The sequence below is a fragment of the Aulostomus chinensis genome, chromosome 8, assembly GCF_037954235.1.
Source record: "Aulostomus chinensis isolate RoL2024-O1b breed Wild chromosome 8, RoL_Achi_v1.0, whole genome shotgun sequence".
In the NCBI taxonomy this organism is placed as follows: Eukaryota; Metazoa; Chordata; class Actinopteri; order Syngnathiformes; family Aulostomidae; genus Aulostomus; species Aulostomus chinensis.
The window spans coordinates 16,404,082-16,429,159 of NC_141327.1; the positions used below are offsets into that span (position 1 = coordinate 16,404,082).

The 25,078-nt window shown below is 40.5% G+C and overlaps 2 protein-coding genes across 4 annotated transcripts in view; one reads left to right on the forward strand and one right to left on the reverse strand.

Annotated features, from left to right (window-relative positions):
• stx8 (syntaxin 8) overlaps window positions 1-16,224 on the forward strand; it is a 42,198-nt gene extending 25,974 nt beyond the window's left edge. For both annotated transcript variants that reach the window (XM_086211288.1, XM_086211289.1), the window contains exons 7-8: window positions 6,575-6,676; window positions 15,575-16,224. In XM_086211288.1, coding sequence (XP_086067414.1) covers window positions 6,575-6,676; window positions 15,575-15,639 — 167 coding nt within the window. In that variant the 3' untranslated portion in view covers window positions 15,640-16,224. The remainder of the gene's footprint in view (window positions 1-6,574; window positions 6,677-15,574) is intronic.
• Window positions 16,225-17,105: 881 nt separating this feature from the next.
• The window catches only part of ntn1a (netrin 1a), a 58,855-nt gene continuing 50,882 nt past the window's right edge, over window positions 17,106-25,078 (reverse strand). Inside the window, exons 6-7 of one of the 2 annotated variants that reach the window (XM_086211286.1) lie at window positions 23,666-23,740; window positions 17,106-19,990 (exon numbers count right to left, since the gene is read on the reverse strand). In XM_086211286.1, the coding sequence (XP_086067412.1) occupies window positions 19,662-19,990; window positions 23,666-23,740 (404 nt within the window). In that variant the 3' untranslated portion in view covers window positions 17,106-19,661. Of the gene's footprint in view, window positions 19,991-23,057; window positions 23,102-23,665; window positions 23,741-25,078 lie in introns of those variants that run through there. The other variant, XM_086211287.1, reaches the window with a different exon arrangement.

The window sequence follows — 25,078 nt, forward strand, 5'->3', positions numbered from 1 at the left end:
TCTTTTATGCAAGATATACATTACCAATACCTCGTCCACAGTCGCCGTTGGTTTTTGAGTTTGCTGTTGTCATCATAACCTTCTGACTGTAGGCTGCCCCCTGGTGGATGTATTGGTTAACCTCCATGACAACGTAAAGGACGCATGGAAGTATGTGAGCAGTGACGGTAACATCGTTTGAAAGTGACGCACACATTTTCATACGTGTTATGAGCATAAATAAGCTCTGACAATGACTGTACAACAAACTGATCAGAAAAAATATTTGCCTGAAATGTTGCGCAGCAGAATTGAAATGCACATGTAAAACACAAATACCACTTAAAAGTGCATGACTTCACGAAATGTAATTGGTAACATTCTGCCACTGCACTCAACTGAACCACTACGGTTACTCTATCATCACTCAATGCATCTCAGAACCCCATTTATTCTCCGTGTTAACAAAACATTTTTGCAATAATAGGCTGTTAACATATAACACTCATAAACTGTAACTTATGAATATCTGCTGCCAAGGTAAAAGAGAGACCGTGTTTCTGTTGTCAATGTTTGAAACGTTCAATGTGTCTGGTAGCAAACCAAATGCTCTAATGTCAACTTATGTAAATGTTGTGAAAACGTTTGCTTTGGAGTGAACACTTGTAATGTTACAGTTAGTTACATAGCAAATACTTTTATAACTTATAGATGCGTAGTTCCACACAATTGTCAAGGTTGTTGCTACAGGCAAAGGAAGATAGCTAATGTGGTAAACACAAGTATGACTGACAGAAAGGGTGTCCCAGGAGAATAAAAACCAAACTATATTCAGCCAGCTCTCAAAAACAGCACCAGTGCTTTTCCAAAATTACCTTCAGAAGTGAAGGGCTATTCTTTTTTCAACCATCACAGGACACGACTTCTCCTACTGGAGTAGTAATGTAACATTTATTCCAAGGTTGACAATGGCAGTGCCAACACAAAGTTTTTATTGAAATAGTGTACTACCACACAGTACGAATAAACAAGACATTTATCATCACTCAGCGAACTACTTCCCGAGTGGAAGAAAATCAATGATGCAATAAAAGACCCCCAACCTGTTGACTAAGGGAGGCTGTCAAAGTATTTGGAGGGGCTCTGAGATTCATGGGGGCCAGTGGCGTGGGGGGTGTCCATTGAGAGACTAATCATTACACATGTGGCCAGGCACTTCAGAGGGGCCAGATGTTTGGACGGTGAATTGTGCGTATGGCATTGAGACCCCACCTGCACATGTGCATAGTTGATCAGAAAAGCACAGTTGAATAAAGTATGCACATATAACATGACGGATTCAATGCAATGACCAGTCAGTCGTGTAACCAGAGTCCATGTTTTCAAGTGTAACACCATACACCTCACCTGGTCTCTTGGAACATCGGCATCTGTCATTTCCAAGAGCTGTGATACATAAAGCCAAAAAACATACTTAAATTATTATTACATGTACAATATGTTCCTTGCAGCCTCCAGTGTTTTCCACAAGGGTTGAGCAATGCCCTTCAAACACACAACCTTGGAAAAACACAACAAAATTATTTGATGTATCACATCATTACACAAAACAACATTCTGCAAAGCATAATGGCTTTTCAGATTATGGAATACACTTCTCTTTAACACTTCTCCTGGCGGCAGTTCAATATAATTTCCTGTTTCTGTTGTCTACTATTCTCCTTCCATGAACCTTTGGAAGTGATGATCATAAGGGAATGCTTTAATAAAGGACATTCATATGATGTAATTCTTGATATATGCTTTCAACAATAAAATGTCCTGTGGAACCTTGAAAACACACAAAGAATTAGAAATGAGGAGATAGGGCGGCCACTTTTCAACAAGTGACATCTTGTCAGAGCTGTGCGGACTTGGACAGATGTTTGGATACAGTTGACTTTAAAGCTCAATTATGGCCTCTGTGTTAAAACAATCAACGACACACTGCAGTGAAGAAGCTTGAGCAGGAATTTGTCTTGTAAAGGCTTTTTCAATAAAGTCAAAAGACCTAAATGTGTGGCCGATCAGCCATCTACAGCAATGTTGAGAATATTTGATTTACCAGGTTACAAGATTGCTCACACCCCATAGTTTGCTTCCTTGACTTGGCTATCCTTAAGTAGTTGTGGGTACTGCGCTTCATGACTGAGCAAGTCGGGCTCAAACTTTACAGGATCATCAACCAGGAGGTGCCTGATGGCCAAACTATGTTCTGTCAAGAAATCACACGTGCAAAGGGACACAGAGGCAGCACCAGTTTATCAGCTGTCCGTCATGGTTAAAGATTCATCCGGTTTCATAAACAGGTGAGAAACTGAGGTTTTTGGTAAAACGCCTCGCTAATATATCCTCAGGCTTAGTTTGTTTCCAAAAAATAGCCGAGAACAAAAAAAAGAAACTCGTTGAAGAAAGTCCTCCAAGACTGTGTAAATTCTTGTAAATACCATAATTGCCTTTAGTTGTATCATCATGATGAGTGCCTATGTGTGTGCCAAGTGAAGTTCCAGTTACTTCCAGAGAGTGTGTGTGTGTGTGTTTAGGTTGGCAACAGAGCACGCTCAATACACAGCCAGTTCCATTAGAGCCAACTGCTAACAGTTGTGGTCAGGCCCCCTGCTCTACAACAAGGGGATGGTTGAGTGAAATAACTGTTTCTTTACTTTCCCCATTTCTTCTTGTCCTCAAGAGATATAATATCTCGCATAAGCGCAACAGAATTGGCCCCTCTGCGTCAGATTGCCTTTAAATTGATGCTCGAAAACAAGAATTTTCTCTTTACACTGCACCCGCTGTGGGAACGTGTTCTACAAAAACACACAGAGTTAATACAGCACATCCTGGAGCCACACTGGGGTGTCACTGTTTATGGTAGTGCCTCTACCACATGCGTACACACACAGTAACCAAAATCACCCCTGCCGTAGCCTCTTTGAAGATGAGTCAGCAATTCAGAGGCTTTCGGGCGGATGTAAATGGGATGCGGGATTTTAATCATTAAAATAGACCGTCTCCTCAATGTCTTACTCTGCTTCTGCGTGTGAGCATCATATTTGCTGTCTGACTTTAATTAGGCTTTTATAATATCATGTGGTGATTTGCTCTGAAATAGATTTGTAGGCGCCATGCAAGAGTTACGTTTGCCCAATGTGGTGTGATGAATATCTGTAAAGGAATGGGTGAGGATTGTTAACCTTGATTACGTACTCATCCCAGCACTCCTACATGGCTCTCAACTGTGGCAGTATCACGTTCTCAAAGATGAGAAAAGAGGGAAACTTCCCCAGATGTTAGATTTCCAATTCCCTGAACCTCAACCTTGATTATGCTTCACAAGCACACGGTGGTGGTGGAGAGCAATGTCTACAACTGGTGGGTTCGAAACTCTCCCAGAGGTGATGAATACGGTATATGAAAGCCTGTTTACGTCTGGATTTTGTCCTCATGTACTTTTTGTGGTATGGACAAACTTGTATTTAGCTTGTTGTGTTGTTACTAAAGAGGAGTCAGGCAGTCCAGTATCTGGATAATGCAGTTGCCATCATTAGCTCTGACAGATGATAAGCGAGCAGTTGCTTTTACTCTGGGAATTTCTTTGAAATATTTAACGTTAAAATTGAAATTACCTCACAAGGTGACATAATTTGAATAATGTATTTTGGGGGACAAATTCAAGTAGCTTTATGGATTGTTACTACATGCAGTACAACAATGGGTACCACTGCATTGAAATCTGTTGAAGAGAGGAGATACTGCAGTAGGGTAACGTGATTTGAAGTGATGCAGTTACACTTTACACAATAAGACAGGTTTTAACTCTTGTTTCTGCGGTGTAACACCCTTCCTCCATACAATCACTGATCTGGACTCACAGCAACTGTGTGATAAAGTGCAGTTGCTAACATTTCGTGTTACGTGAACATGAGTGGCTGACAGTAGGGAAGGGTCTCTTGATGTCAGGTCACAAAATCACTTGCTGATGGAGTTATTTGTTATGAAGACTGTTGTAATGAGGTTCCTTGGCCCAAAGAAGGCTTGTGGTTGGCCTTGAGCAAACCCATGGTTGAATTAGAGTTGAAGCATCATTTCATCATCAGTGGAAACAAACACAGATTCAAGTCGTCTTGAGTTTTATCTGTTTGATTCCCAGACGTGCCTTTCCTTCCAATAAAGCTGACATTTATTTGACAAGTGTTGTAAAGAGTGACAGCCGTAAGCACGAGAGATTAACACAGTCAGTCAAGATGAATACTTTTACAAATGAGAGCGCAAATAGTCAGAATTTACAGTCTCTTTTCTGATAAACAAGACACTACTTACGAATACAGTAAAGGGAGGGAACACTTCACCTAACATGAATCAGAGGCAAACGTAATAGTTCTGAAAGTAAAATAAACAAAGTGTGTATGTGTGTGTGTGTGTGTGTGTGTGTGTGCACATGCCATGCTCTTATATGCTGTGGCTTTGTAAGTTTATCCAGTGTAATAGCATTTACAATAAACACACCTTGCCTGAAACAGAACTTTCTTTGTGGTCTAACAGATCCAAACCAGGGCCAACAGCTGTCTTACATGAAGGTTACAAAAGGAAATCAAGAATTATGAGGTTACAAACATGACTTGATAACACAGTGAACTGAAGTTACGACATTCATTGTAGAAACACTACAGTCGTGTTTAGCTGTGCTGGATTTTGGCTTGGTTAGGAACACATCAGTGGATTGAGATGTTATTACGGAGCCAGAACTGAATCAAGAAACCAGCAGACCAAAAACATCCTCTATGAGTAGTTACAGTGGCACGCGGCACAAATGGTTCAGTGTCTACACCCCTTCCTTGCCAGTAAAAGAGAAGTTTCTTCCCTCTAAATTGCTGCCTGATGCTCAGATGATGACATGGGAATCTCCAGGGACATAATACATATCCAGTGTTCTCATATATGCCATCCCCTTCACCTTGCACTTTCACACTCAGACCCCTCCACAACTGATTCGTCTCAGTTTCATTTCTTCAATTATTTTTGTAACGGGATTTGCTGATGTCAACTAGATCATCTTGACAAGCAGTTTCCTCGCCAATTCAAAGTCGACTAGAGCTCAAGACACTTGTGGTCCTGGAGAAAAACATTGCAGATGACTTCATGTGTGGGAATTTGGTCATGTAGCCCCTTTTCCTACAACCAAAAAAACTCATTTTATATTGAAATAATGCTGGAATATATAGAAGCGGCGGTGACATTATGTAGTTCTCCCTGGACTGGACAGCCTGTTGTATTTGGCACTGAGCTTTGGATGAGCTATCCATTCCTGTAAAACTTTAAATCAGAAAACCAAAATAGAGCCAGTGAACAGTCTCCTTGTCTTTGACGTTGTTCTTGATTTCTCTTTGAATGTCTTCCTTACTGTTAAGCTACTTCATTTTTCACATTTTATTAAGTCTGTTTCAGGGTCTATCATCATCGTAAGAGCAGATTCCTAAAACGGGCAATACACACATCTAACAGCCACTTTCACTTCTGTCTCATAATCGATCTCCTGGTGTATAACGCGAAGAGCCTTGTTGTTTTTCTTGATACATTTCAGTATTCATTTGTAGTTGTGTCATTTCTATGGTTGAATTGAAGGAGACCGTTGGATTGTTCTTGGAAGAGATGTTTTGAATCAAGGTCCATCTAAGGTCGTCTCCACACCTTAGATAAAGTTATGGTTACATATGTATTTTCTGTCAGCCATAAATTCTGTCTAAATAATAATCAGTTGGGAATCAGGACCACAATTTTAAGTTATTACTGCTGCCAAGGATGTTATGTTTGTGGTTCTGCTTGTCTGTCAGCAGGATTTTGTTGAAATCACCAGGCTGAATTGCATAAAACTGAGTGGAGGGACAAAGCATCTGCAAAGGGAGAGTCCATTAAATCTTGATGCAGATCAGTTTAGTGTAGAAAAAAAACAAGAGTTAGTAATCAGTATCAAATCGTTATTCCAAAATTACGGTGGATTTGGAAGTATTTCAGTCAGTATTTGTTTTTGTTGTTTAGCCAGACCTTTGGAGATGCCATGTCAACACAGTGGCTAGTTTTAACAAATCAAACAGGCCTCCATCTGGACGACCTTCAAGTCAGGAACTCCTATTGATGGACCCTAGACACCTTGCCAAGCATGCACACAAACACACTTTCTCTGAAGGCCCAGGCACTGTCTCCAGTTGGATGAACAAAAAAGGCTTGATTAAACCCAGGGTGGACTGAGGAAGTAGTGAGACCATTTGAAAGGGCGAGGAATGTTTTCACAAAGCCCACTCCCTCCTTCGCCACTGCTCCTGTCTGTGCATTGGCAGCATCTGCTTTCTGAAATTGTTGACTACTCTGATGTCATGCCTTTAAGAACCTGCCACTCTTCCATTTGGATTAACTTCTGTTATTACACAAAGCGTGTTGGGAGGTATTTTCTGAGGTAACACGGCAGTAAAAAAAAAAAACGATGCGAAAAGAAAAGATGGTATAGTATGAAGCAGAAACGATCCTTGTTGATGTCTCTCTTCCTCTTTTTGTCTCGTAGAAATCATTGATGACCTTGCACATCTTGTGGACAAGACGGATGACAGGATTCGTAATGAGACACGAAGGGTGAAGCTGGTGGAGACAAAGTCAGCCTCCTGTGGTGAGCTTCAACATCTTCCCTTCAGGGCACAGTGTTACATCTCGGTCTGCTCAAGACCTTAGCAAACCTTTTTATCCGATCTGATTCCCTCGTAGGAAAACGGTAATTTCACTTTTTTATTTTAGGAATAATTTCTGAGTGCGATATAAAGTAAGACCCATCATTGTTCTTGCTGCAATTTGCAGAGCAGGAATCAAACTTTCTGAGTAACTGGCTATCGTGAACAATCGTTGGAGATCCACACATTTTTTAAATGATACACAATTTGTCCCACACAATACCAGTCCTTTCGATCACTTCTAATTTTGCAACAATACCAAACAAAATGATCATCTCTGCTATTCAGAAAACATACAACTATGTTCCCCTTCCCTTCATCTTGAGAGAGAATTGTGCTTAATGTGATAAAATGCCTGTCAGAAGTTTAGTAAATCAGTAAACGTCCCTTTATACTCTCAAAAACAAGTTTCAAGTCTTCTTCAACACAACGCCATGTTCATTTTGAAAATTAAGATCCAATTTAGAGAAATGTAGCTAATTAAAAAAAGTTGTGGCTTACATTTCCTTACTAAGAATGGAGAAGACCAAGATGCCACACTTGAGGTCAAACAGCAGGCTGCAGTCCAATGTTTGATGTTACGGTGGCTATACGTTCTTTTCTATACATTCTTCTCTACGGGACAGGCCCTCTTGGCACAGGACTTGCAGGACTGGCTGGGTCTGTCACGCTTGCTAACAGTGTCACTGGCTTTAAAAAGGGGTCTCTCATGCTAAACCTTTGAAGAATCCTCAAATAACTACTAAGGGTTGCAAATCAGGCCCCAAGTCATCAGTCTGTGTTGTCTCAGATCCAGATTTTGGTGAGTTTATTTGTTCACTAAGAGGCCTCGTGAATGCAGAGCCCTCCCTCACCATTACCACAGATCTGCTTCAGTTTGTTTACTTTGTTGTGTCTTACAAAAAAAAAGACTCTTTCTTTCCTCAGTGGCTCATGCCTCTCTGACATGAGAGGTGTGTTGGCTGGCTAAAGCCAATCTATGGAATGTCTTGCATGAGCCAGGCTCAGTTTGCCCAGAGAATGCAGACAGCATTGATGAGGAAAAGGCTGCATTGTCGTGCACTGAGACCTGACTAACAGGCGGGCACAGACAGAAACCGGCAGCGTGAAGGTCAGCTCCCAGAATGCTTCATTCTGTTGGTCTTGTCCCCATGGTACCTGAGTGTGAGTTTGTTTGCAGATCCCAGAGCTGCTACTCTACCTCCTTCCTCCATCTCCTCACATCCAGGCTGAGGAAGATTCATGGGGGTTGTATGCATCTGCATTACATGTGTATGAAAGCGTATGCATTTGCATGCACATTTGCATTTAATTTTTAGGGTGCCTGCAAATACATTTGAAAATGTTTTAAATTTGTTTCTTGTGAGTGCTTGCATCCATAAATACTTTAGGAAGTTTGCATACGTGCGTCCGTGTGTGTGTGTGTGTGTGTGTGTGTGTGTGTGTGTGTGTGTGTGTGGTGTGTGTGGTGTGTGTGTGTGTGTGTGTTGGCCCAGACCTTCTTTGTGAATGGAAAATTCCCCTAATGTCTTCCTCACTCTCACCTCAGTGTTCTCTCTCTTTTTTCCATACCTCTCTGTCATCCCCTTGCTCGTCTCTGCAGTTGTTTGACACTCGTCTTTGTGTCGAGCAGAGAAAGAGTTGAAAATACTACATGCCTCAAATTGTTTGGAGGGCTTTCCCTCTTTCTCCTATGCAGCATGTTTATAATTCCTTAGCTTTAAGTCTTTATTTATTTTTGAAACCGCCTTTCATCCAAAGCTGGAGTTTGGTGTTATGTCTTAGCCCAGTCCTTGTAAAGTTAGAAACATCTGGCTTTGACAGCATGCTTAAAATAACTTTTGGCGGCTCCCTCATTAGTACAAGGGACACCTTATTTTTTACACCCTGGAATCATATGACAACCTAGAGATACTTTGATAAATTATAAAAGAAGCAACCTCACTTTACAGGTTACAGGATGTGGTTACTAACATTGCACATTTGGTGAAATAGTGTGTGTGTACATGTCTCAAATAAGCAGCTGACAGCTGAAGAAAAGCAGGCTAAGCAGTGGGAAGGGTCATCTCCCCCGGTGGAAGGAAGGACCCACAAATTGCTCGCCCATACCTTTGGCAGACGGTGTGTGAATTATCCCAGCAAGTATTGTGAAATATCAATTGTGCTGAGATATACAGTCCAGCGGGGACACAGACATCCGTCTCCTGGATCTATAATCAATTGAGCCACATTGAATCATTTAGCAGGTTGTGACACATTATTCAATACTCAAATGTTCACATCATGAAAAAAAAATCGCATTTTAAATTCTCTTCACATCAAAAAAGTTACTCTTGTTCCTTCAGTTGAATATTTGACCTTCATTGCGTCGAATGATGTATTTATAGTTTGACAATGAAAAGCTGTTTTAACATTCATCGATGGAAGTGTAAATTTTCTCAACTTTTAATGAAAATCCAATGCCAACAGGCAGGGCGGCAGGAATCGGTAAGAGGGAGGCTTGTCATGCATAAACACTTGAGAGTGGACTGTGTAATCACACATTCATATTTGATCCATTCTGCATTTTTTTAAGAAGAAGGAGTAGAACTCTCTCTATATATGTACAGCCAATCTTTACCACCTGTAAATCACCTGGAGGAGCTGCAAGTGATAAATCAATGGCCCAATCATAAATTTGGACAAGATATTTAACAGAGGTCACTTTGCCAGCTCCTTAGTGCCAAACTGTGTGTCGTGTCCAGAGTGTGAGAATTCACACCAAGCGAGGGGGTGATTAGTGACACCTCTGTCGTGATTGGCGCGAAACTGGAAAAGCATCCAGAGGTTAAGAAGGATTTTGATTTATTTTGAGAAAAGATTCTTTTCTCAATGATTTTTTTTTTCTCGTTCTCTGAGTCAGAAAACTCAACTTAAGTAGCATTTACATTGTACGGAAACTACAGATCAACTGGGGAAGTTGGCGTGACGGTCAAATCTTTTAGTTAAAATATTTCCTCTCGTCGCCTGGAGTTTGAATATGTTGCCGTAAGTTGTTCTCAATATTTTATTTATCCAAAAGTGCCATGTAAATATGGACGTCTTAGTAATTCTTGAAAGACTGTTTAGCGTTGCATGAGCTTTCTGTATGACATCACCATCTTTATCCAGCTGAATTCTCAGATCACTGGCTCATAACTACTCGTTCGGTTAAATTTTGAACTTAACACATTGTGGAGTTTGATTTCAGCGAGTCGGACTTTGCTGTAGGAGGACCTATGAAACACAGAACGATTCTGCGAACTAATATTTAGGACGTAACTTTCAAATGAACTTTGCTCCTGACTGAATACTCAGTACTCAAATTAGTAATCGAAAAAATAATTTACTGGCATATATAGTCCTGAGACTATGCCATTGATTATTGTTTTATTTTTGTATTTTGGATCTAATAGGAAGTTGTAGGTCAAATGCATATTATATATTCCATATAACCCATGTCAGTTTAGGTCAGTGAAACCAATAAGGCTGACTTACACAGTCATTATCACTTGTTTTAGCGGATATTGGTGGGAATTGAAGAGTGAAAGCTTTGAGTTGGAGAGGATTAGGGTGATAGATTAGTCCTAAGGATCTCTTGGAGGGTGGTGCGAGTTCCCTGGAGCTTAGAGGCATCACCATCATGCAACATCAGTGCTCCACCACTTCTCTCCTCGACACAGCTAATCCTCAGTTTGTGGAGTAACACTTGTGCAACCCTGAAGGAGATTGAACTCTTTGGATTAGAAAGGATATGGTTAAGAGATTTTTAGTTCAGTTCAGCTCAGTTTAGCCAAATAGCTGATATTTGATTCTCAACAAGTAACAGTCACTTGTCTTATCTGCATAATTAATCTGCAGGCCAACACTGTAGATTGCTTGTCATGAAAGATAAATATGTTCTCTAAGAAGAAATGTTAGACTTATTATTGGCCTGGCTGAAAGGAAAGTTTTCTGGTTCTTGCAAAGCAGTTTTGTTCACACTAAAATATTTGAACAATCATTGGATTGATTGTCATTAAATGTGATGGTCATTTATCCTAGCAAGAACATTAATCCTGTTGACTTCTCCTGTCACATTGAAAGAATTGTAAGAGGAAAACATCAAAAATTATTGGATGGATTACTGTGAAATTCTCTACTAACATTTGTGTCCCCCCCTCTGGATTATTGATCACTTTGATAATCATCTAATTTCATCTAGACAAATCACAAGGACACATTTCAATGTGTCTTCATACTTTTGGTTGACGGTAAAATACTTGAAACAAAAAAACAGTCGTGGCATTCCAGTCAGCTGCAGCTGAGCAGAATAATGTTAACATTTCCTGCAGCTACAAAGAGCCACCAACATAGCAGTACACTCGGTTGCTCAAGCTGTTTCTGTTCTCCTGTTAGGAGTGTTGCAATATCACTGTACATGCACATATATTTAAGACTGTACATACTCCACTGCTGTACATACTTCTTCCTCTTTTACCACTACTTTGATTCTTTTACTTGTGTATTACTTTTATATATTACTTATTTTTGTACATTTGCACACCCCTTTATATTTATCTTCACATACTATTTATGTTAAATTCTCCTTGTTCTTGCTGCTGTAACAATGTAAATTTCCCCACTGTTGGACAATTCAAGGTTTATCTTATCTTATCTTAATTATGTGCATGCTGCATTTTGATATTTTAATCCGAAAACCGTGCAACTATTTGCTCAGTTCTGCTGAGCCAGGGGACGGAGTGACACGCTAACCTTGTGAACATAAAATTTGTCCCTTTTCTTTAGAGGTCATCCTATGCTTTTGTGGTCCAAAAAGGTCTGTGAACCATAAGCAGAGGGGGGCACAGAGTGGGTCTGGTGGGCGGTTCAGGGGTTGTCTCCGTCTGTCCACCAATTATTCGTTCTTGCCTGCGATTTGTCTTACTGATGTGTCTTAAAATTGCTAAGATGGGATGAACCCAGCGTCTGGCCTCCAGAGCTCCTGGGTGGTCAGTCTATCAGCAGACACCAACTATCTCCCTCATCATCAGTGTCACAGCAGTATTCTAATCTGTTTGGCAAGCAAACGCCATTTTTGTCATTAGTCTTTGGGGGCCTCCTGAGGGTCAGGACTAGCTTGTTTAGTCACAGACAGGGACGGTCAAAGGAGAACAGGAGGGCGAGGGTCAGTGCGGTGGCTCCATGTCTGGCTTTTATTAGAGGCTGTGAGAGCCTCATTCGACTTTAGCATATGCATATGTTACGCAGATCGGCCTTTATTACCATTGTTGCTGTCAAATTGAGTTGCTGACAGAAGTGGAAAAGAATTCTGACATTTGAATACAATGTGGACAGGGTATTCCTTTATTTCTTTCACACCCAAACAAAGATAATTGCTGGAATTACTGTGTGTATTTATTTTAGATGTGAGGCTTTTAAAGAGCCATCACTCGAAGAATTTGAACGTTTTTTTTTGGGGGGGGGGGGGATGTTGACATTTATATTCTGCTGACATATGCAAGTTATCAGGTATAGATGAACATCTTCGCTCCCGTCTTTCCAGAGCTGCACTCCTAAGAGCTCTATACTATAAAGAATTGGCAAAGAAATGAGCATCAGCCTCACATTTCATCAGACCACCACACTACCCCGACCACCGCAAGCAATTAGTTCAGCATGGCATATATCTCGCCTGTCTCCTTCCCTGTGGGAAAGACGACCAATTAGGCCTCTGAGAAGAAGGCAGGAGGAGAGAGAGAGAGAGAGAGAGAGAGAGAGAGAGAGCCAAAGAATGAGAGAAATGTAAACCCAAAGTGAAAGGCAGGGGAAAATACCAGCCACATTCTCAATAACAATGGGCAACTTGAGTCAGTGAGGGGACTGTCGACAGTGCTTAGACCAGCCCGAGATACTGTTGTTTGAAATTTTCACTCCTGTACCATTCCAGAGGGAATGAAAGGGTGGTGGTGGTGGTGGGGGTGCAAATGAATGTGTCTTTGGAGAAAGCTTTCCATATCTAATATACATGGATCAATTGTAGTAGATTATCTACTTCTCTTAGGGAAAGACAACCACATCCTAAAGGCATCGAAGTGTTAATGGCGTGAATGATATATGCCACCGGTCAGCTAGATGCACATAAACAACAGACCATCTTGTGATGATAGCAGTCAGACGCCGTGAGTCAGACTACACCCATCTTCAATCTCTTACATCTGTAAACATTTATGACTATAATTGTGGGCTAGGGGGTTTATGGGTGGTGAGGGCATCCGGGCCACCTTTCCCTACTCTTTGCGCCCATACTACCTAGCGCCCTTGCTCGGACCACAAAGATTTTCGTTTTGAACGCAACCCCACACAAAGTTCTGGGGCTGCATCATGCATGGTCATGACGCTACCACAGAGACTATCCGCAGACAGACATATAAACATCTGCTTAAGTACTCTAAACCATCTCTGTGGTAGTTCCCGCTACAGTACAGAACCGTAGGTCTCTCCAGGACCACTTTTTGCCATGATGACACACACAAACACCCACAGTCTTCTTTACGTGGTGAAAGCAATTCCAGCCTTTAAATGAAACTGGAAATCAAACAATTTTCTTCTTCTTATTGTAAATCTCGCTCTTGTCTTATTGCTAGGGGCCCTCTATCCGACCTGATTATGACTAATTCTAACAGGCTGAGGTGAGCGGTGCTCTATTCGCCCATGTATTTGAAAGGACACCAACCAGCATATGAACTTAGACACAATTTAAAGTAGTAATGAAGTAACTTCACCAGTAGGAGGCAGCAAAGCTCCAAATCATGCTGTTTAGGTTATTTATCTGCGTTCTTCTTCGCTGGTTGTTCTTGCTGGACATCATCAGTTGCAGCTCAAGTACTTTTCAGAGTCAAAGTCTGCATCCAGCCAAGCACAATCCGAATGCCCGGATTCCTGCTCCGTCTGCGTGTTTTATGAAGGATGCATCGGGAGGTGACTTGTTTAGACTCGGGACAGCCAAGTATCCTTGAATGCATTTCATACTAATCAGCCTCAACTGTAATTTTCAAATTACTACTGACATTTTGTCACGGAATGTAGTTTTAAGATATTTTTGGGGAGAGTTTAGTTATATAAACTTGAAAATTGCGGTTGATTTATTAAGCTCGAACTTACTTTAGAAATTTGCTGCGACATTTTCAGATGTCCTGGCAAGTTCTATAGAAATGTACCACTGGCTCTGATTAGTGGTTAAAGATGAGATCTAATTTGATTTAGGTATATCTCATGACCAATCTTTGGTCTCGGAGTCTGAATCTATTATTTGTTTGTGGGACAGTTGGTTAGACTGTGGGAAAAAATCAAGGTTCATAACTTTATTTTGTTTTACAGTAATGCCTTTGTGTTGTTGACCAGACTGTTTACTTGTCTCTATTCCCCCGTTGTACATTATATATGACTGTTATTGTGTGTTAGAACCAAGACAATTTTACTTTGGTATTAGATGTCGGTTTGGGTTTCAGTTCAAATGAAAACACATTATGCAACTTGATTTTATTGCACTTCGTCAAAGTTTCTCGTGATTTAGTGAACTTGACAAGTTTGCATTTATTATTCCAGGTTTTCACAATAAATGTACTTCTGTGTGAAATACATGTCAATAATACATGTTAGAGCACAGTAATCGCTGACCTTCAGTTGCCACATGTAGAAACATGAGTTCTTTGAGAATCAGAGTCGAAGGTTATCATAGTTCTGACTTTTAGTAAAGACCTTAACCGATACCATCACGTAGTGGAGTTTATTCATATCAGTGAGTATGTTTGATGGGTTCCACCTGTAGTGGATTTGTCCCCATGGGTGGTGACTTCAATAAAAACTGTAATATTTTCAGGTCCTGGGGGTAAAGCACTCTGATGAAGTGTGAGTGAGCTTTTGCACATTTTTTCTCTGCTTCCATAGTATCAGTGAAAAACAATGATTATCCTCTCAAGGCACAATCAGAAACATATGCCTATCATAGTGTGCAATCTGTGGCAATAAAGCTTTTGTGGCTGTTGAACGCATGTAAATTGCATTATGTCATCAAGAGAAGAATCGTGATATGCTGTGAGAGCATAAGCTCTTGGGACGTAGATCAAGGACTTTAGAAATTAGTAGTGAGGTATGTAGGCCCCTTTACCTCTTCCAAGCGGACTCCCCTGAGTCCCGTCCTTCTCAGAGTCTGTCTCAAATCAGGTATGAGTTCCTCAGCTGCTTGACGTTTGAACGTTCAACTTAAAAGACAGAGATAACTTCGTTAACTCCAAAGGTTTGATCAGAAAACGCGCTGTAGATGACTTGTAATAGCATCAGCTGTCCTCATCTGCTGTCCTCATCATCGAGGGCTTGAGGGGACTCCGAATCTTTCCAGCTAGGTTCATGTGGCCTCCCAAAGTGCTAAACTGAGAGTCCGTCCCCCTCTCTCTCATCTATTGCATTATCAATGGCAAGGTGAAATCAATATGTTTTGAATGCCTCTTCATTGGAGACAACTGTGGCCAGAGGGATTGCAGTTGAGATGTGGGTCCGTCTGTCCCTCCTTTTCTCCTACTGTGGTATCTCAGACATGATTGGAGGGAATTTCTTTAAATCTGGCACACATTGTCACTTGAAATCAAAGAGGAATGTATTCTATTTTCATGCTCAAAGGTTAGAGGTCAAGATTATTCCTACCATTACCTTCAGTGCCCATATAACAAGAAACCCATAACAACCGTATGATGGTAGTTTTAGAGTGGACTAGCGAAATTGTATGTCCAGTTTAGTTTCTGCCATCAGACCTGACTTGTCGTGTTTTTCTTTCCCTTCTTCAGGGATGCTGGTGGTGATCGTGCTGCTTCTTATCGCCATCGTAGTGGTGGCTGTGTGGCCCATGTAGCTGAGGAGGGACATCCCATTGGCTACAGTTAGAGACTGAAGGCGAGAACGGTTGCACCCGCGCATGAACACACACAAAGATATTCTCTCCTGTCGTTCCCTTCCCTTATTCTCGCACATCACATGATGCAACGGTCACTGGTGATGCCCGTTTGTCAATGTGAAAGACCGAAATAATGTTGTTTGGTGGGTGAAAGGCGTTGTCGTTTCTCATATATTCACATGCCTTGCTGATTAAATTTACCACATGTGTCAAACAGTTAAATTATTTTGAGGGTTTGTTGAAGTTTTTAGAAATTATTTTCAGCCTGGCCTTTGGTTTATGTTGACTGAGAGGCACCAGCAGGTTGCTGTAATGGTACAGGTGGGTACAGGAATTAACCAAGCTCATTATTCACACGACTGTAATTACCTGTGGTGCAGCATAACTGCAGCAGCGAGATGTAATCGTTTAGGTTGGTATTTTAATTGGAAAAGGTCTCAGCCAACCAAAACATCCTGATGCTTTATTAACACTGCTGTTTATTTTCCTTGTAAATCGAGTCATCTCGTAATTTCTAATAAATTAAATTTCCATTTTAACATCCCTGGACTCCTGTCTGACTGACTGACTGCAGGCTGAGGTGGGACGATACATCAATACACTGACTTAATGATCAAGGATCCAATGGCATCAACGCAACATCCAAATATTAATGTGTGTTGCCGCCTTTGAAATATACATTTATTTTGAAACTCTCACGGTACGTCTCTCTTCTACCATTTGCACCCAAGTGCATCTCCTGCGGAAATGAAATTGTCAAATAATTTTGTCGCTTTGAGTGAGTTGTTATAAATGAACAGATTGTATTAAATGGGCATATTTTGTTGTTTCATATCGATCACATGCACCTGAGTCATGTCAAATGTAAGATGTTATTGTTGCGGACTTTGTGACGTCAGCACACGTCGCATCGTTGTCCAGAGAATCAAAATCATATCGTGACACGATGAAACCTGGAGTTCACCTCAAATTTTTAGCCAACCTTTTTGAAAAACCCTTAAGACAACCAGTAAAATCCATAACCAGATTTAACGCTCAGGTTTTAATCAAGAAATCCAGCCGCAGGCTCTAGTGTCAGAATGGTAACTGATTATTCAAAGCAACACCAGGCAAAGCATTTGTCAATGTAACAAGAGTTTATTTCAACCGAAAATCTAGTTCTACCAGGTTGGTATGTTCAGTAGTTATAATTTCCTTCTTTAATGGCAGCAATCTAAACAATGACAAGTAAAAAAAAAAAAAAAAAAGTTGAGAAGACAATAAAATCCACAAAGTCTTGTGTCATTAAATATATTCATATATAATAACCATAATATATTAGTACGCATTGTAAAACAACATTGCAAAAAGAAAAAAGTCTTTGCATATGTGACAACTAAACAACATTTACAATTCATAGTATGAACACAAAGCAATGTTTTGACGTTTGTGTGTGTGTGTGTGTGTGTGTGTGTGTGTGTGTGTGTGTGTGTGTGTAGCATTTCATCAGGAGGCTTGTCAAAGCACCGCTCAGAAGATGGATTGAAAAAATTTACAGCAAATATGAGAGAGAAATGGGATTACAGATTAGATTGTGGCAAACAGGAAAAAATGCTGGTTTTTGTGTGTGTGTGTGTGTGTGTGTGTGTGTGTGTGTGTGTGTGTGTGTGTGTGTGTGTGTGTGTGTTTGAGGATGAACAAGGAAGGAACAAACGGTGTAATGCTGTGCTGACATCACAGTGATTGGATGTGTTGTACAGAGGAAAAAGAAGCGGTAAATACTGAGGCGTACTTCAGCAATGAGGTTATCTGCTCTTTGTCTGAAATGATTAAACAAGGTGAATCTGATTTCCAAAGATATCAGGTTTGCTGCCATCTTGGACACCTTTCACTCCATCCAGACAATTCTCTATTCAATTTAAAGGTTTCTGAGGAAACAAAAAGTATCTAAAGTAAAAGAATTTGAATGTCTATTTAATTGAAACCGTGTGTCTTTTTTTTTTTTTTTTTTTACGTGTACATGTCTTTAACAAGTGTGCTGTGGAACAGTTTAAAAGGTGCTAGATGTGATTTTCGTGAGACAACAAATCCGTGCAACATTAAAAGTATTTGCGAGAGTGTTTTTGGACTAAAAAAGAACCCCCAGTTTATGATAAATGAGATACACTCTGGGCTTTTTACAAACCTGAGCTGAATCCAAGCTGCACTGCATACAAATAAATGAGCAATGTGGTTTGAATCAAGCGGCGTCAAATGATTGCAATTCCCCACATTTCTCCCTCTGCCAGTGTGGAAGTGTAGCGAATGAATGTGACAGGTCAATGGGAGAAAGCGGCTTTTGACCACCCTTTAGTGAGTGTACAGTCATGAATTGTGTTTTTCAAAAGTGTGTGTGTGTGTGTGTGTGCGCACGTGTGTGTGTGTGTGTGTGTGTGTGGAGTGTAAAGGTATTTTTCTACAATCTTATTCCACCAGTTGTGTGGAATGTGTTTGGAGTTGTTCATAGATCTCAGATTTATTTTCTCACTGAAGCTTGTACGCACCACTTGAGGTAAGATTTTTTTTTCCCCATGAAGCCCATTTTCATTTTATTAAATAATCTGAATTTATTCAGCTGTATTGTCTCACTTTCGTGTCTTGCTGTCGCCATCTAAACTGTAGTACATTAGAGAGACGCAGGAGTCAATTAAGAATTATATGTGTATTTTTTTTTTCCTTTGTCTTATTCATACACATTTTAAAGATACATTTTGACACAGTTTACCATGAGCTGGTATACATTTCTGACAACAAACAAAACCTGCATTGTTGCCCTTGTGACATAACAGAGGCAGTTTTTTTCCCCAGAATCCACTGAAAACAAGTAGTAGCTGCAGCGTGGAGTACTTCCAGCCCTCCATTTCCAATTTTTATTAGTTATTTTGTACTTTTCACGAAGATGTTGAATGATTTTTTTTAAAAGTATTTTAGCATATTACTTTGTTGCCGTACACAAAGCAGTCGATGGAAATAAATAATAATGAATATATTTTTTATTTTCTTTATCGACTCAACAACAACTTTATTATGTTATTTTTTTTTTTTCATAAAATTCAGTGTGGCAGGCCTCAGTCATTTTTGAATAACAATTTAAAAAAAAAATCAGAACTGCAAGTATTGAAATCAGTCATTTTAAATGCATTTTGACCTCTCTAAAAAGGTCTGATTTAATAGAATTGTACCATCAGCAGAAGTGAGTAGCGTTCACATGCAGGTTTGTACAAAAACAAATCCACCAAATTGATGAGTGACGTGTGAATGGGCAAAATAATGAGAGGTAAAAAACAAAACAAAACAAGTCTGATGACTTTGTGTTTTATCCTTAGTTCTCTTGTTACGCTCATTATCTACATTTGTAAAAGTCCTGATGTCTAGAAGTTCTGTTTCCCCCACATTCTACATCTATATATTGGAGAGGAATAGTTCACTGTGGCTTAAAAACAATCGTTTTATGGCACAATTCTCAATAGAGGAAAGAAACGTTCCGTTCCTCAGTCAGGTCAGTGGTCTTTAGACGAGACAAGCTTTGCTAATCAAACAATAACAAAACCATGCAGAGGCAATATTGCAGTGGTAATTTAGTGGCTTTTTTTTGTGTACGTGTGTCATTTTTGCACCAGCAATTGTCCATAAAATTAAAACATAAAATATAATGATTTCATACTGAGATAAAGGGGAAAAAAAAACAATTTTTATATACTGGTAATAGGTGCAAATTCGGCAAATCCACAAAAGAGACCAAGGGATCTCAACGTAAAATAAACCATAAAACCAAATCTGCAAGGTGAGCTCCTTCAACAAAAGTTCACTAGAAAAAAAAATCCTCCTAAATAATTCTCTTCATGCTACTACACAAAAAAGCAGCGACATACAGTCTCTTATCTGTCTGTTTTTTTTCTTTTTTTTTTGATAAATCACCCGTTCCTCTTCTCTCTCTCTGGCATCCTCTGCTTCTTTTGCCTCTATGGCTTCTTGCACTTGCCTTTCTTCTCGCGTTGTTGGAACTTCCTGAGCCTTCGTGCCCACGTGTCCCTCCACTGGATCACCAGGCTGCCTTTATCTGCAACCACACCACTCTGGCCAGGGGAGTCCTCGTCATTACCCAGCAGGAGGTACTTCTTCCCAGGCTTGATCTTAGGACATTTACAGGCCACGTCTTTGGCCCGGACCCACAGGAACTGGTCCCCGCGGCGGATGCGGCTCTCGCCTTGCTTGTAGACGGAGATGATGTTGACGGTGAACTTCCACCACTCACCGGCCTTGTCGGCCTTCAGAATGTGTACCTGGACAGCTGCAGTAGGAGGAAACAGTTCTTATGAGATGACCGCTCAAATCCTCCCTCCTCCATGTATCTTTATGATTAAAAAAAGTGTAAATAAAGTCCTGAATCCCAGTGAATAGCAGCTGGAATTAGCAAAATCTGGAAAACAGTGTACCTGAGTCCATAAATGAGCACTTGCGTGGAATAAATACTGTTTTTAGCTGGAGTGGAAAAGGCTCATTTAGCTATGATATACAGCTTCAGATATATTACACCCATTACCACTGACATGGAAGGGAGATCTGTAATGTGATTAGGAGGCAGTGTAGGGATATTAGCAGGAAAGACATCAGTAATATCACATGATGAATGATCTCGCCGGAGAGAGAGAGGAAGAGTGAAGAGTGGCTCACGGATCATATCCTATTGTGTATGTGTATGTGTGTTCTATTGAACAAATCTCAGTTTAGTTCCATTATACATCTCCTGTACCTCTGAGACCACACTGAGAACCAAACCGCAGTGTTACAGGGTCACTGGTTTCACCTTCTGTATGGAGTTAAAGGAGCAGAGCATTATGGCGGTATTAAGAGTAAATCCTGTATCCAGGACCTGCTGGCCTGGGATTCACTGGTGATGAACGGTGACGAGCTAAAAATGCTTAGCTTTTCTGCTAAACCAACTGAGTTAGGAAAGTAAAATTGTTAGACTCAAACCAGGGATATTTTGGTTAGTTTCTTTTTTATTTGATCTTTTCCCTCTCTACATATATCTTTTTTCAGAGCTGGGATTAGTTAAGTAGCTCTTCTCTGAAACAAATTCTCAAATTTTGTTTCGGTATGTTTTACTTTATAATGACATTAGACTAAGCTCGAAGATTCAAGAGGAGATCTCACCATGGATTTATTTAGTGGCTAAAATATTTCCATGTGTGGATTTAGAAAGCTTTCTTGCTGTTTTAATTTTAAAATGTGCTCAAGTGCACTATCAACCATAACAATGCTGTGTTGTTCAAGAGGAACACTTCTTTCCCCAGTGTGTGACATTTTTCTGCATTTAATTTCTGTAGCAACTCATCACGCAGTTACTCATACTGTGGAGGGCTGTATGGGTGTCATTATTATTTATTCTAAACAATTTTGTATCATCCATTAAAATGTAGGTTTGTATTAAAACTGCGAAATCATTCATAGACAACAAAGTGTGCAGAGCCCAACACAGAACCTTGTGGAACTCCAGAAGTCACTAGTTTTCATTCTGAACCTGCTATTTCAAATCATAAAATATTATGTATCCATATATCTGCTCTCTGTCAGAGCATTTCGATTTACAGCTTTGCAATATATGCATTCGACTGCCTGTCCTCATGAAGAACCGTGAGAAGCTGAAGTGTTGGCTGTCATTCCATTTTACTGCTCCTGCTACTAGTAGTTTTATGCCCCCCAGAGCTCTCATGTAAAGAAGCTCCAAGTGCTTTTGTCCTGAGTGACCTGATTGTGACCTCTGCACCACCTTGCACCTTCCAGCTGCTACCAGGTACTCTGTGTTTGTATTTGGACAACAGTTCTTGTGGACACTGAGATGCCTAGAGTCCTCCCCCTCCCTGCCCTGCTACTCCCTCCCGTTACTTTTTTTTATGTGCTTCTGTTTATCGACCTCAGACGCTCGTAGCATCGTTTCCTGGCACAGCGTGGAGCCCAGCTCTCCTGCTGATCTTTTCAAAACACTCCAAAGCTATGACTCGCTTTTCTCTCTTTCAACTTATCCTGTAGATTTACATCGTGTTTGACTTTGATCGGCTTTGCTGTGCTTTTGAATGGCTAATACTGTACCGGGATCTGTTCCTGTACTGTTATGGATCTTGTATATGCTGACGAAAACTGAATGGTTAGGAATAGAATCCTTTTTGTGGTTCTCATGCACATCGCCTGCACAAAGGCCCCCCTGGTGAAGTCGGGGTAAGATGAACATGCAACTAGTGATGGGTAGCTAGATGTAGGCTGTTTCTAACCACCAGACTGGGAACACCCAACAAGACGTAGTCGCCTTGACATCACAATACGACTCTTGTCAAAGCCACTCAGATCCTTGCACTGCCCACGTTTCCTGCTACCAGTGCACAAACTTTGAGGACTACCGGTAATTATTTGATGTTTTAATGTATACGGATGCACAGTTACAACCATTGGCTATGAACTACACTGAGTCGCACAAACCAATTCTTAAAACCTAATTATGCCAATTCAAAGAAAAAAATGCAACATTTTCCAAGGTTTCTACCTTCTTCACTTTGTCCTCACTATAAAAATATTCTGCGTGTACACACACACACACACACACACACACACACACACACACTCACACACACACACACACAGTCAGCGGTCAGAAAAGCTTCCGTTTGCTTTTTTGCTGGTGCGCTACTATCTCATCCATCAGCACCGGCAGACCCCCTGCCCTTCATACACAACACATGCGAAATTCGAAGGGAGCCCTCGGGTCACTCTGATTTGTACTGGGAGATGAACATGCGGGTTCTCTCTGCGATGCGTTGAGTGATGGTTTGTGCAGGTCAACAGCAGGAAATCCTGATGTCTCTTTTAATGGCTACACCTCCCCATCCCTCCAGCGCACTGTTATCTTTCAGGCAGTTTAACACGGCCGTTGACAAATTGATTAGATTAATAATGATTGTAGCATTTTGGTGAAGCGAAAGAATTGAACACAGCCTTGTTGTTGACCATTCATGGATGAACCAGTACATATTTCACAGGCGGGGCTATTCTCATGACATCTGCAGCAAAAGTGGGTATTAGTAGAGGAGGAGGTGTCTTTCATCTGACCTCCTAACTCCCTCAAATCCACGCAGAACAAAGCCCAGGCCTGTCCGTCAAGATGCTGGGGTATGCTGCAGGATGCGGCTGCTTGGTTGAGCAGTTCAGGGGTCTGACTTCAATCAGGGAGGAGAGGAAAAGGGGAGAGGTCATACATCTTATCCACACCTTGATTGGCTGTGGCGGATGGACGGTCACAGGAATGCAGCGGGAAACGCACAGGTTGTGGGGGGGAAGTGCAATGCCTTAATGAGGATCTCTTAGAACACTGGTCATCACACTCCCTTCGCTTTAGCCTACTCGGACCCTACACACACACACACACACACACACACACACACTCTCTTCAGTCGTATGCTTTATCCCACTCCTTTTCTCTTCTTCTGTTTTTCTGCTTCTCTAGTCCTCTTTGGTTTGATTCTTTGTCCCTTGAACACTGGAGTTAGCCATCAGTCAAATGACTCCCCTGTCATGCTGGACTGAGATGTATGGGTTGGAAAATCTCAAGGGGTCTAGGATTTAGTGCATAAAGGGATAAGCATATGCGCATCCCTAATAAATAATTTTCTAGGTTCCAGAGGTGCAGCTAAATATCAATTATAGACGTTTCCCTTTTTTTTTAATGTTACAGTTTTGGATTATAAACCACAAAATCTGCATTTGTAATTCCTCTATTTCTTTAGTGTTCCACTCTATACAATGCAGCAGAACATTTAACTGTTTTCCAGATGTTTTTTTTTTTCTTACCTGACCCAAATCAATGAAACAGTAAACTGTGTGTTTCTTCCATTAGCGCATGTTTTTCTGCTTTCCCGTAAAAAGGAACGTTAATCCAAGTCATTAATAAGCCGCCTGTTGTTTGTTGACTCACCGTAATCCTTCTTGCAGTATTTCTTCATGTTGATTTTCAGTTTCCCTTTTGATGCTTTGCAGTAGGAGTCGCAGTCTGCAAGCAGAGGAAGCGAGAAAATATAATTAAAGTTTAAGTACTTCACCAAGGAGGTTATAGGTGTGTGTGTGTGTGTGTGTGTGTGTGTGTGTGTGTGTGTGTGTGTGTGTGTGTGTGTGTGTGTGTGTGTGTGTGTGTGTGTGTGAGAGAGAAATTCCATAAATGTTGTTGGGCAGAGTCAAGAATTAATTCACATTGCATTTGTTTGTTTCTCAGGTAATATTTCAGTGGTTCTCGTGGAAAAAGTGGTCTATTTCTAATTCTTTTTGAAGGAGTTCCTAAAATTGAATAAAAGATGGTTTCAGTGTATTTGTATGCAAAAGGTGGCAGCACTCTTCAACTGTAACTCAGGTTATAAATTATTTCAGTCTGCACTGTGACTTGAAACTTTTAGCATTTTTCCATAATTAATCGTTACGGTACTACATGGAAAACAGTTTCAAGTTATAAAAAAATGAAAAGAAAAATCTCATGAGGGCCTTTAACTGTATGTAACCTACAAAGTTTTACACATCTGAATTTAAAAGGCATAAACGCCAATGAAATTATCTGAGAAAATTCTGTTTAATTGATTTTAGTCAAAGAAAAATGACTAAGAATTAAATAAATAACCAAAATATAAACAAAACAGGTTCTTTAGCTGTTTCTGGCCTCTGGAGTACTGCCTTCTTTTCATCCCCATCTTACAAAAAAAATTTAAAATCAAATCAATCTTCTCCAATAGTTTCTACTGCAAAACAAGATGAGAAAACAAATTATATGTCCAACATTTAGGAAAATTGGAAGAAATTACTCATAGGTCCTCCACCGCATGCCCACTCAGAAAAGAAAAAAAACAAAAAAAACAATAAGGAACGTGTTAGCAGTACAAAATCCTGCATGGAAGAGAATCGGGTTATGGGCTGAAAAAAATGGGATAGATATACATTTTTATGATTTTTTTTAGAAAAACAACATTTACAATAAACTATAGAAGATGGAGTATAAAAAAAAAGATAAATTGAGCTTCTTCTACTGGGTAGAATTGGTGGCCAACATTTTGGTGGAATTAGCGTTGTAAATATAAAACTGTGTTAGCGCCACAGTCTCGCAGCTCTTTTCCAGTGTGTTATTTCTGTGGTATCATCGTCCTCTGGGCTGAAGCCAGGCAGCCGTCCTGGGCAGTTCTTTGGGTTGCGTGGCAGAATAATCTTAACAATAATAATGACAACACTTACTGGCAATATTATCCTGGCTAACTGGATGACTCATATCTCTGTGTTTGATAGTGACGTCTAGCGAGACGTCCTACCTGGACTCGTGCGTGATATAATGAGGTGCAGGTGTGGGTTATGG